We start from the raw sequence: 12,707 nt of genomic DNA, 5'->3' as shown, positions 1-12,707 counted from the left end.
CAAAGCTCTGCACGCCAAACCCAGGTAACCAGCATAACAGTTGAGAAGAAAACCCTTACACCACTGAACTGGCAACTAAATTTTGCTACAATTATACTGTCTTTATATTTTTCTTTCAATTAAAACTATTGCAATATCTTCTTCTATTTTTGTCATGTATTTTTTTCTCATTACTACTCCAGGTATGTCCAAGCCTACAGCAGCACTGCTGACCAATAATCTTCCTCATCTCTGAGTGCCCTAGTTAAAACGGAGTAGCAAAGAATACTGGCACCATTACTTCTTCATATTTCTCTACTACAAATCCATGGGTGACAGTCCACATCGGGTTGGCTGAACACATTCGTCCAGGTATCCATTTCAATAAGAGAACTTGTGTCTTAATCATTAAAATACTGCACTTTTGCAAAGTTAAAATCATCAGTAAACTTGAAGCAAGCCTCCCCGTAGTATTTGTTACTTCTTTACTCCTCATTGCAGGTGATATTAAAAAAAAAATCCCATTTCTGCTGTTGTCGTATTCCCGAGTCAACCAACTAAGATTAAAGACCCAGCCCTTGGCTTACAAGATTACATGAACACTTGTAGTATAACAAGTGGCCTCAGTTACAAGTATTGTCTGACAAGTACAACCCTGAAGTTATGGCCACCACTGATTCCTGGATAAAATACATCCATCATTCCTACACAGTTCCTTAATAAATATAATATACTGTTCATAAACAAGAGACTAGGCCAAAAACAATGGAAGTGGGACTATTTTACTTCTATAAAAGAAGACAACCCTGTTTCCACAAGTTCTAACAAGGCAGCCTCAGACAGCAAGCCTAACTGACTACTTTTACAAATTTTCCTGGATGGTTGCACTAAGACATTTAACAATAATCTATATTCCACTTTCATCATCTATTTCCTTGACTGATGCTATACAAAACACAACTCTAGATATCACAAACATTAAAATGGGCGATCTAAACTTGGAGCATACTTTAATATGTGCATCAACTAACAGTTAAAGTCAGATGGCACCAGAGCAAACCAGAACTCTCAAATATTTATTTACTGAATGTGACTATAACCAATGTACCAGATTAACTGAAAAAGCTGCAGATACTTTTAAATTCTCTAAGCAACCACTGTCCCATACTCTTGTTTGGTCATTTAAATGTCATACACCTAAACCCATTATTTTGACAATCATGGCAATCCCACATTCCTCTGCAGATGCTCTTTCCGTAGAACTGGGCTGCCATTCCTTCACAGCAGAGTGACCCTGTAACAACCCTCTCCACTTATTCCTACCTTCTGTCTCACATTCAGAATAAAATATTTCCTATGAAAAGAACAAAATTTCAAGACAGATATTCTCCTTGGCTCACCCCTTGATATCAAATTAATAAATCAAAGATGAAGCCTGTGCAGAATGGAAAAAGGAACCATCCAGTATATAAATTTAACATACATCAACATTTAAAAAAGGAAGCTAGGCTGAAAAATCAATTTTGGACAACAAAAACAATTTCTGAATGCAATAAAACAACGTAGCAATTCCAAGGTTTTTCTAAATAGTAAGGATATGGTTTCTTAGCCAAGTCAGAGTATCAGCAGTTACCTACCAACCTGATTTTTCTAACTCACAATCTTTCCAACAACGAGCTGTCACCACTTTACAAGACTGGCAACTCCTTCCAATTCTGTTTTAAGGCCCTTACCAAAAAGTGATACAAAAGTTCCTTAAAACTTAGAGGCAGCCTATATCTCCTAGTTTCACACTTCACACCCCCAAAATTCTAAAATTAGTTAACCATACTCTCATGTAAGTCTCTGGCACACATTTTCAATCCGTCACTTAATGACAAAAACCCTCCCTTATAGCTTTGAGCACATCATGATTACTCCACTTACTAAATACCCTTCTCCAGTCTCTGCAAATGACGTTTGCCCTATTACTAACCTCTGTTTGACAGTTGAAATATTTGAAAAAAGTCAATATTAGCAAATTGAGTACCTACTAAAATATGGCATTCTCACAGAGAGGGTGCTAACGGCTGTATATTTGCTGACAGACCACATCTTTACAAACACTAGCCAAGGTACAGTTACTGGAGCCATCTTTTTAGATCTTAAGAGGGCTTTCAAAACTGAAGACTATGTTATGTTCCGGCATAAATTATTAGACACCAGTTTCTCCACACAAGTGGTACAATGGTTTGAGATCTATCTTGAAAACAGAACTTTTCTACTGACTGGATATTATAAAGCCCCTCAGAATGGAAGCATTGCACAAGGGGTTTCACAAGATTCAGTTCCAGGACCTCGGTTATTCTCAATGTTTATCAATGATCTACACTGGGATCTGCCCCAAATTAACCACAAAATGTATACAGGTGACACCGTCATGACCAGGACCAACAAAAGGTCATCCATTCTGAACAATGAACTTCAGAAGGATATTGAAACTATACTGAAATGGCCATTTCAAAAAATAAGCTATCAATACATCAAAATACAGTAATGTTATTTGGTTTGGCATCTCTACAAAACTAATTAACATTCATCTTAACTTCAGCACTACAGACCCTCTGCCAGCTTTTTGTGATATAAAAAAATGAGACCACAATAAATCATTTCAAAACTTTTCCCACCTTTAATGTGACCTACAACCCGTGTAATTCAATTGAAAAACAAACAAATCTGTTAGGAGAAAAAATAAAAAATAAAAAACACAATAAGCTGGTTGCACACCCTTAAGCTAATACTTTGTTGTGTGTGCAGCCCCTTAAACTAATTGAAACACCTTTTGGTTTAATTACAGCATTCAGTCTTCTAGGGTACACACCTGCCATCAATTAGAGAGACTCTGATTAACCCCAAATAAAGTTCAGCTGTCCTAGTAGGATTTTCCTGACATTTACTCAGTTGCCTGCTACAGCAAAAGCCATGGTTCGCAGAGAGCTTACTAAAACTTCAAAGTGGTCTCGTTGTTGAAAGGTATTAGCCAGGAGAAGGGCACAAAAAAATTTCCACAGCACTGGATATACCATGGAACACAGTGAAAACAGTCATCAAAAAGTGGAGAAAATATAGGACAACAGTGATGTTGCAAAGAACTGGATGTCCCTCCAAAATTGATGAAAAAACAAGCCAAAAACTGGTCAGGGAGGCTGCCAAGAGACTTACAGCAACACTGAAGTAGCTGCAGAAATTTCTGGCAAGTACTGGTTGTGTACTACAACAATCTCCTGTATTCTCCATATGTCTGGGCTATGGGGTAGGGTTGCAAGACGGAAGCCTTTTCTTACAAACAAAAACATCCAGGCCTGTCTAAAATTTGCAAAACAATACATCAAGTCTTCCAAAAACATGTGGGAAAATGTGTTATGGTCTGAAGAGGCCAAGATTGAACTTTTTGGCCACAATCCCAAAAGGTATGTTTGGCGCAAAAACAACACTTCGCATCACCAAAAGAATGCCATCCCCACGGTGAAGCATGGTGATGGCAGTATCATGCTTTGGGGTTGCTTTTCTTCACCTGGAACTGGGGCTTTAGTCAAGGTGGAGGGAATTATGAACAGTTCCAAATACCAGTCATTTTTGGCCCAAAACATTTAGGCGTCTGCTAGAAAGATGAAGATGAAGAGGAATTTCACCTTTCATCACAACAATGACCCCAAGCATACATCCAAATCAACAAAAGAATGACTTCACCACAAGAAAATTAAAGTTTTGGAATGGCCCAGCCAGAGCCAGGACCTAAATCCACCAGAAAATCTGTGAGGTGACCTGAAGAAGGTTGTGCACAAGAGATGCCCTCGCACTCTGACAGACTTGGAGTGCTTTTGCAAGGAGGAGTGGGCAAATATTGTCAAGTCAATATGTGCCATGCTGATAGACTCCTACCCAAGAATACTGAATGCTGTAATTAAACCAAAAGGTACTTCAACAAAGTATTAGTTTAAGGGTGTGCACACTTATGCAACCAGCTTATTGTACATTTTTTATTTCCCCCCCCCAACAGATTTGTTTATTTTTTCAACTGAATTGTATAGGGTATAGGTCACATTAAAGGTGGGAAAAGTTTTGAAATGTTTTATTGTGGTCTCATTTTTTTATATCACAAAAACGTGGGATTTTAACAGGGGTGTGTACACTTTTTATATCCACTGTGTGTATGTGTGTATGTGTGTGTGTATGTGTGTGTGTGTGTGTGTGTCTGTGTGTGTGTGTCTGTGTGTGTGTGTGTGTGTGTGTGTGTGTGTGTGTGTGTGTGTGTGTGTGTATATATATATATATATATATATATATATATATATATATATATATATATATATATATAGATATAGATATAGATATGTATATATATATATATATAGGTCTACTTCTTTTTGTCAAAAACTTATTTCATTAAATATCAGTTCACCGGGACCAATTTGCTGAAAGCACACTTTACTGAAAATTTATATGACTGAATTTCATTTCACCGAATGGTAGTAGTGGCAAGTGTGTAGAGTACTGTAAGGGAAGTAAAAGGTATATGCCCTTTTCCCCACTATAGTGCGACCCTGGAGTTAGTATATATAGTTAGGGGGGCTATGTGGGGCACAGCCCCCACCTAGTATGGTCTTCTATTGTGTGGTTTCTATTAAGACAGTAAGCAAGTAGGTTTTAGGTTCTGAAAAGTGTTAGTCATTGGTGTTGTAAGTGTGCATGTCTATGGTTTAAGCTGTAGTACGCTGAAGTTTAGGTTTTTAGGCTTTTGGTGAAATGAGATTCAGTGAAATGAATTTTCAGTAAAGGAAGCTTCCGGTGAACTGAGATTCAATGAAATTTGTTTTCGAAGAAAAGAAGTAGACCCATATGTGTATGTATATGTATGTGTATATATATATATATATATATATATATATATATACATATATGTATACATATATATATATATATATATATATATATATATATATATATATATATATAAATATATATATATATATATATATATATATATATATATATATATATATATATATATATATATAAATAAACACACATTTTACTTTGTATTCCTAAGTTCCTAAGTGCATTTCTTATAGGTTCATAGGTAGGTACTAGGCTATCGGCCCTAGGGCCCATAAAAGCCTAGCCAAAAAATGTACCCTGGCTTTCGCCACCCAAGAAAACTATTTTCTTGTGCCCCTGTCGAGCAGAGCCACAGAAGTGATCCCTGGAGTGAATTTCCCATTTCCCATCCAATCATCAAGATTTTTCTTGAAGAGTACTAATGAGGAGCTCTGTTTGACATAGATAGGTAGTCTGTTCCAGAGTATGGGAAGTCTCTGGGACAGGAATCTATCCCTCCAACATGTTCTGTTTATTGTGGTGACAAGGTTTAGGTCCCTAGAGCATGTAGCTCGGAGGGATTGGGATTTCTTTAAGTGAAGCATGTCCAACAGCTCTGGGTTTGACATAGCTTTGTATGTTAGGCAGAGATCGCCCCTGAGTAGGCGATATGAGATGGAGTAAAGCTGTAGTTTTTTGAAACGGTCTGCATAGGGCATCTGTTTGAGGCCAGTAATCCTCTTTGTGAGGTATTTCTGTGGTCTTTCCAGTTGTTGTAGATGTCTTGTGAGGTACATACCAAAAGGGGTGTTGTACTCTATAATGGGTCTAATGAGTGATGAGTAGAGGGGAACAATGACCTCTTTTTTTCTGGATGAGAATCCTTTTGTGATGAGAGGAGCCACGTAGAAGGATTTCCTGACCACTGTGGCAATGTGATTATCAAAGGAGAGACTGTCCACCTGTGTCCCAAGGTCTCATCACATTTTTGGCATTAAGTAGACTACCAGCTATGTGGTAGTTCATGGGTACAGAGTTTTTACCAAAGGGGATGACAATACACTTTTTGGCATTGAGCTTAAGGCCATGGCTTTGACACCAGGTATCTGTCTCAGTGAGGCCCTTTTGTAGTTTGTCTACATCATTAGGAGTTTCGATTATGGCTCCTAGTTTGCAGTCATCTGCAAACTTTGGTAGCCAAAGACCTTCTGTGCTGGCCTGCACTTCAGAGAAGTAGATACCAAACAGGAGAGGACCCAGGAATGAACCCTGTGGTACTCCACTTGTCACTGGTCTGATGCCGGATTTGGAACCCGCTACTTTCACAGTATGGGTTCTGTCCATGAGCCAGTTGGCAACCCATCTTGTGACATAGGGATTTATACCTAGTTTAGTGAGCTTATCTATAATTCCAGAGTGGGGGATGGTGTCGAAAGCCTTGGCGAGATCTAGATAAGCTGTGTGAACCATTTTACCCTCATCTATGGCTTTGGTGACTGCTTCAAAGAAGTCAATCAGGTTTAAGAGACATGATCTGCCTTTTACAAATCCAAACTGGGTAGGGTCCAGAGTTTGGAGATTACCAATGTCTTTGTTTATGAGTTCCACAATGATACGTTCCATGGCCTTGCAGACCAGGCTCGTCAGGCTAATTGTGGAGTGGGATAACCATCGCGGTGCGCCATTCAGTGGGTACAGAGCCTGAGGTGAGGCTATGATTGAATATGGTACTTAGGTAGGGTGCCAGTTCATTCTGTAGTTCATGTAGAACGCAGCCTGGGATTTTGTCAGGTCCCATGGATGCTGTGTTCTTGGCTTTGGAGAGTGTGTTTTTTACCTGTGCAGCCGTGATTATAGGAACTTTGCATTCTTCCGGTATAGAGATGGGCCATCTAGGGGGTGAGAGGGGGGGTAAAGTTAGCACTGAACTTATCTGCTAGGATGTTGGCAATATCAGTTGGTTCTGTATATTTAGTGCCATTGTGCTGTAACTCGGAGCAGATCTGAGTGTTCCCATTTAGATTCTTGACATAGCTATAGAATGCTTTGTGGTTGCCTTTAGAGTCAGTGGCAATTTTGTTTTCGTAACTAGCTTTGGAGGATTTTATGAGGGATCTCAGCTTCTTACTGAGGTTGACCAGGGAGTTCCTCCAGTCACGGGATTTTACTCTTTTTTTGCAACAGTTTCTTTCTTCTGTTGTAGACTTTGCTTATGGCAGAGGACCACCAGATTGGCTTCCTTTTTTTGGAGGATAACATCTTGGTTCTATTAGGGATAGCATGATCCATGCACTCGTGTAAGTGCTTATAAAGTGCATTTGTGTAGGATTTAGCAGTCATACCTCTATTGTTCATCTGCATGGGTGTCATGAAGTTTGCCACTTCTGTCTTAAGAAGTTTGAAGTTGGCTTTGGAGAAGTTTTTTACGATGGTTTCCCTAATTGGGGCTGGGGGTGGGATGTGGATGTCTAGGCTGATTAGCTTGTGGTCAGATCTGACCTCTGGTGTGGAACACCGGTTTCCCATGTTGGTAATGACCAGGTCTAAGATATTGCTGCCCCTGGTGGGGGTGTGAATAAGTTGATCCAAGGCGTTGGAATTTATGAATTCTAGAAAACATTGAGCAAAAGAGTTGGTACATGAGTAGTTTTCCCACTTAATGGTGGGGTAGTTGAAATCTCCCATTATTAGGGTGTTGGGTTGTACCCTAATAATTTCCAGTGTATCAAGAAATGAGGAGTGTGAATCCTGGGGCATGGTGGGGGGTCTGTAGCAAGCTACAATTTGGATTGCGGTCTTGCCCAGAGTTAGTTGCACTTGGATAATCTCGGATGCATTATGCTGTGCAACTAGCCTGGAGGTGTGGATATCCTTAATGAATATGGACACGCCTCCGCCTTTAGTGCTTCTTTCTGGGTTAGGTGGCCGAAAGGTGTGGTATGAATTGAAGCCTGGTAATGCAGGGGTGCTCTCTGGAGCTTTGAACCAGGTCTCTGTCACTGCACAGATGTCAATGTTCTCCATTTTAAGGAGTGCCTCGAGTAAGTGCATTTTGAGGTTTAGACTTCTAGCATTGAGTAGCATTTCCCTCAGATTTTGCTTGCTTGTACCTGTTACGGTGTTGAATTTGTCATTTGAACCTTGCCTAAAAAAGGCACTATAGGGGTGTTATTTGTTATTGTCTTTGCTATTGCTGCCCGGGTCACTGCTGAAAAGGGTTAGCTGGTTAACAAAGATAATTCAAAAGTAAATAAGTACATAAATACATTTATTAATATGTTTCTTTATAGTAGTAACTGTATCTACTAAAAAGGTCTAGTAAAAAATGTTAAAACATTTTAAATTCTAAAATTTTTAAAAATTTTAGGGAATTTGTGAGGAAATATTTTTATGTACTAAAGGTACCAAACACACTAAAAAATAATAAATAATGCGTAGAATGCGTATAAATATATATGTTTAGTTAAATAAATAAAAACCGAAGGAATCCCAGAGACAGAGCTGTAAAATAATCACTTTAATAAAATAAACAGGAATACAAAAGTAAGTGCTTTCGCACACAGAGCTTCATCAGGTTTAGTACATTCTTGCATCATACCAGAAATTTAAATGGCAGATTCAAAGTACACATTTTTTCTTGCCACTATTACCACAAAGTTTTGGTATAATTCCCAGATTTAGCATACTGATGCACGCTCGTGCACACACCTGCACACTTTTATACATTACTAGTTTACTTCATCCACTGTTTTCTGTATTTTTGTGTGGTTTTTCTACTGGTTTTCATTGTATAAATATTTTTTGAGGGGCTGTAAACATAACTGTCATGACAGTTATTTTTTCTCAACTGCTAAGCACTGACATTTTCTCTGAGCTGTACATACGTTTTTATGCACACTAATACACAAGGATGGATGCCTATTAGATATTATTACACAGATATATATTTACATTTATAGTGTTCTAATTAGACAATGTTTATGGCTGGATGTGTGTTGTTTTTCTATATCTATCTAGTTAGCTCTTTTTACTGATCTACCTATGTATATGATTTTAGTTCTTTTGTCACTCACAGACCAGATGAAGGCTTTACTGAATTAGTTAGCAGAAAGCAATTTTAGTTAAAAGTCAGTCTTTTCATATGTATGTATGTTATGCTTTTATACCTGATTTTGGAATGTCGGTCATAAATAGATAGGTAGTGTTTTCCTTAACTAGTTTGACCTAATCAGTAGTATTGTGTGTGGGTGGGCACTTGCTGTCCTTAAATGCACTTTTCCGGCACTGTTTATACTGTTTGCCTGGAATAGGCTAGTTTAAAATTAAACAATACATATACTTCCACACCTACTTCTAAGTGTATAAAGGCTGATATGTTTAACACTGTAAAGTATTTCTGACTTTGTTACTGCGGATCGCTTGTCTGTGACGAATAAAGGCTTGTTGCTTTGGAGCACTACCTGGGTTTCATGATTTTTGGAAATTATTGCGACTGAGCTCATCAACAAAGTTTTAAGACTACTAGTTTTTCTCTTTTTTTTAATTTGTTTTTTAACTTTATCTACTAACTTGCAGTTCAATAAATGGACACAAACACATGCATAACTTTGTAACTGTTTCACTGCCGATTCTGGCCCATAACCTCAAAGGCTGAATGTAAAACAGGTTTAGTTATACATACATACATACATATATATATATATATATATATATATATATATATATATATATATATATACACACACACACACACACACACACACACACACACACACACACACACACGCACACACATATACATACATATATATATATATATATATATATATATATATATATATATATATATATATATATCTCCATGGTAGGGAATGGGCTGCAGATGTTTGGAGAAGGTGGCACTGACAAAACAACAGGAGTCAGAGCTGGAGGTGGCAGAGTTAAAGATGTTAAGATTTGCACTGGGTGTGACAAGGATGGACAGGATTAGGAATAAGAATATTAGAGGGTCAGCCCAGGTTGGATGGTTTGAAGACTAAGCCAGAGAGGCAAGACTGCGATGGTTTGGACATGTGCTGAGGAGTGATGCTGGGTATATTGGGAAAAGGATGGTAAGGATGGAGCTGCCAGGTAAGAGGAAAAGAGAAAGGCCTAAGATAAGGTTTATGGATGTGGTGAGAGAGGACACGCAGGTGGGTTGGTTTGACAGAGTAAGATGCAGAGGACAGAAAGAAATGCAAGCAACTTATCTGCCGTGGCGATCCCTAATGGGAGCAGCCAAAAGAAGATGATGTACCTTACACACACACACACACACACACACACATATGTACATATCCAATAAAAGTACAAATTCATCCAATGGACTTCTCTTTAAGAGCACGCTTTGTATCCATCTGCATCAACTAGTTTTTTTTCAGACTTAGTAAGCAAGTAGCTCTACCACAGAAAACAGAATATAGGCAGTAGCAATTACAAAGCAAATGTTAAGTTACTCTTACCTAAAAACCTCTGATCCACATTTACTGCTAAATTAAACAGCGTCACAGCTGTTTTCTTCTTTACATCTTACCTCCTCCGCTGGACCATCTTGGTCCCTCACACACCTCCAATGGAACATTTTGTTCCCAAATTTTGCCTACCAAACCACTGAGTGGAAGAGAGATGGCAGCCACCAAGTCTTCATAGACGGCTGGATGATGGCATGCCCAAAATCTTCACCCTGTGTGGAGAGCTCCCCATTGAGACAAATCCTACAATGCCAGATGTTTAGTGCATATTAACACTCCAGTCCTCTGCTGAAAATGAGATTATTCCAGTTGGACTTTTCTAGTAAACAAATGCAACAAAATAAATAAAAATAAATATTATGCCTGACAGGCCTAAGCAGCTTGCCAGTTGGCAGTTTCCACTGCAACATCATCCAGCTATCTGTAGTTGGTGCCCATCCGATGGGCCTAGCCCTTCCCTGCCACTACATCAGAATGGATGAGCACAAAAATTCCCTATCCAAGACTAGTTTTTCTGTTATCCAAGCGTAGCAGTTGAACCTAGGTTGCCAAGGCTGCAGTCAGGGATTCCTCTGCAACACAAAGGGAACAAACAATACAGCTGTGCAACAAGGTGGCAGATATGATGCACCCTGTACCTTTCACCAAATTTGGGTTAATGTGCTGCTGCTTTCTTTCATCCACCCTTTCTGTCAGTGTACAGCATTACTTTCCAAATTAAATGTTGAACTAAATTTGAAACTTACTGACAATCCCTGAATGAAAAATGTTTAGCAAAACAAAAACAATGAAGAAAGACAGACTCATCACTCACCAAAAGTTTGGCAGCTTGCACTCTTACTACCCAAGATGTGTCACTAATAGTATGACAAATTTTTCCAAAAGCATCATCAACCAGACGGATTTCTTCACTGGATGAAGGAATAGGTACGATGCTTTAAAAAAAATCGAAAGTGTTAGGACAAATGCATATGGCAACAAATCTTTCAAATTCTGGCCACAACAAATTAGTGTAACATTTTTAATAAAATAATTATACATATTCATCACTTTGAATTAACAAAACCCAGAAAAGCAGACACTGCCTAGTATACCTGTTGTGTCTGCAACTGTGTCTGTTAGATAAACTGTCAATGTTATTTTGCCAAAGCTTTCCAAAATTCTTTACATGTTTTAACATGTTACATGGCAGAAAAGTTGTTCAACACACACAACTGCTCTTTCTGCAAAGAAATCATTCAGGTTGCCTCTCAGGATCATCCAGCTGACCGTCACTTTACATACAAAAATCATGATCCCTGCCTCTAACCCATTCTTTTCTGTAACACACTAGGCAAATGATTTATCTAAGCATTTCTATTAAGTGCTACTTTACTTCTGACTCTACATTATAAACATTCATCTGTCTTTATTTCCTCTTGACATAGCCTCAGTTTCACATGAGCATTATTTTAGTTGCTGTTCTCAGGACTGTTTCCATTAACTCTTATTTATCTGGAGTCTTCAAAACTCTACTTTGTAAGGGGTCATACTAAATGTCTGTTACAGAAAATAGCCATAACATTCTTACCATCTCAGTTGATCTGGGAAGATCACCCCTACATGATGGGTCATATGGTTGGATTTATTCTCTCCATCACCCTTATCTGTTATTTCAGGAGGTCCTATGCTCAGGGAGAAATGCCCACCCATAGCAATATAGCTGTGAAGTTACACACTGACTACATAAGGTACACACCCCCCAACAAAAAATACCAATTCACCCCCTAGCTACAAGTCGGAGTACCTTCCAGCAAACCAAATAGCAATTATGCCCTTGGCACTCCTGTTGCTAGCAAGTTTCTACACACAAATATGCTTGTTCGAACTTCAGTATTCAAGGCCAGCAAAGACCTTTACTAAGAAACTGTCCTCAAATACTTTCACCAAAATAAGTACTTTATTCTGTGCTTAAAAACATTTCTATTAAATGCCATCTGTTGCTCTTCCTGTGCTCCTTCCAAGTGTTCCTTTGCCATGAGCTTTTCTTGTGGGTTGGTTAATTGTCCTTTCAGACTTTTATGGGGGGGTTATTTTCCTCTTGTCACCCTTGTTTTGCTATATCTAGCAAGCTTGGAATGTGTCTACCATAAAACAGTTTGAAAGGAGTGAACCCAGTCAAGGCTTGAGATCCTCCTGAATCTCCTGAAGAGATCTTGATTAGATGGCACAAGGCTTGGGAACCAAAGTTAAAGAGGTGGCTATACTTGTAGGAAACTTACAGGGTTTTGGTATTATTTAGGAGAGATACTTCAGACAGAAGTCAGTTATAGCTAGTTCAGACTGATACGCAGAAAGCCAATGGAGTGCAGTCCACCTAAG

At 38.6% G+C, this 12,707-nt stretch overlaps 1 protein-coding gene across 2 annotated transcripts in view; it reads right to left on the bottom strand.

Annotated features, from left to right (window-relative positions):
* INTS4 (integrator complex subunit 4) overlaps positions 1–12,707 on the bottom strand; it is a 1,189,969-nt gene that overhangs the window by 802,437 nt on the left and 374,825 nt on the right. For both annotated transcript variants that reach the window (XM_044073339.1, XM_044073340.1), the window contains exon 8: positions 11,161–11,281. In XM_044073339.1, coding sequence (XP_043929274.1) covers positions 11,161–11,281 — 121 coding nt within the window. The remainder of the gene's footprint in view (positions 1–11,160; positions 11,282–12,707) is intronic.

This window comes from Protopterus annectens, chromosome 5.part1, assembly GCF_019279795.1.
Source record: "Protopterus annectens isolate FY-2018-M chromosome 5.part1, PAN1.0, whole genome shotgun sequence".
In the NCBI taxonomy this organism is placed as follows: domain Eukaryota; kingdom Metazoa; phylum Chordata; order Ceratodontiformes; family Protopteridae; genus Protopterus; species Protopterus annectens.
The sequence above is the reverse complement of the archived record's forward strand: the minus strand, read 5'-3'. Positions and strand labels throughout refer to the sequence as shown.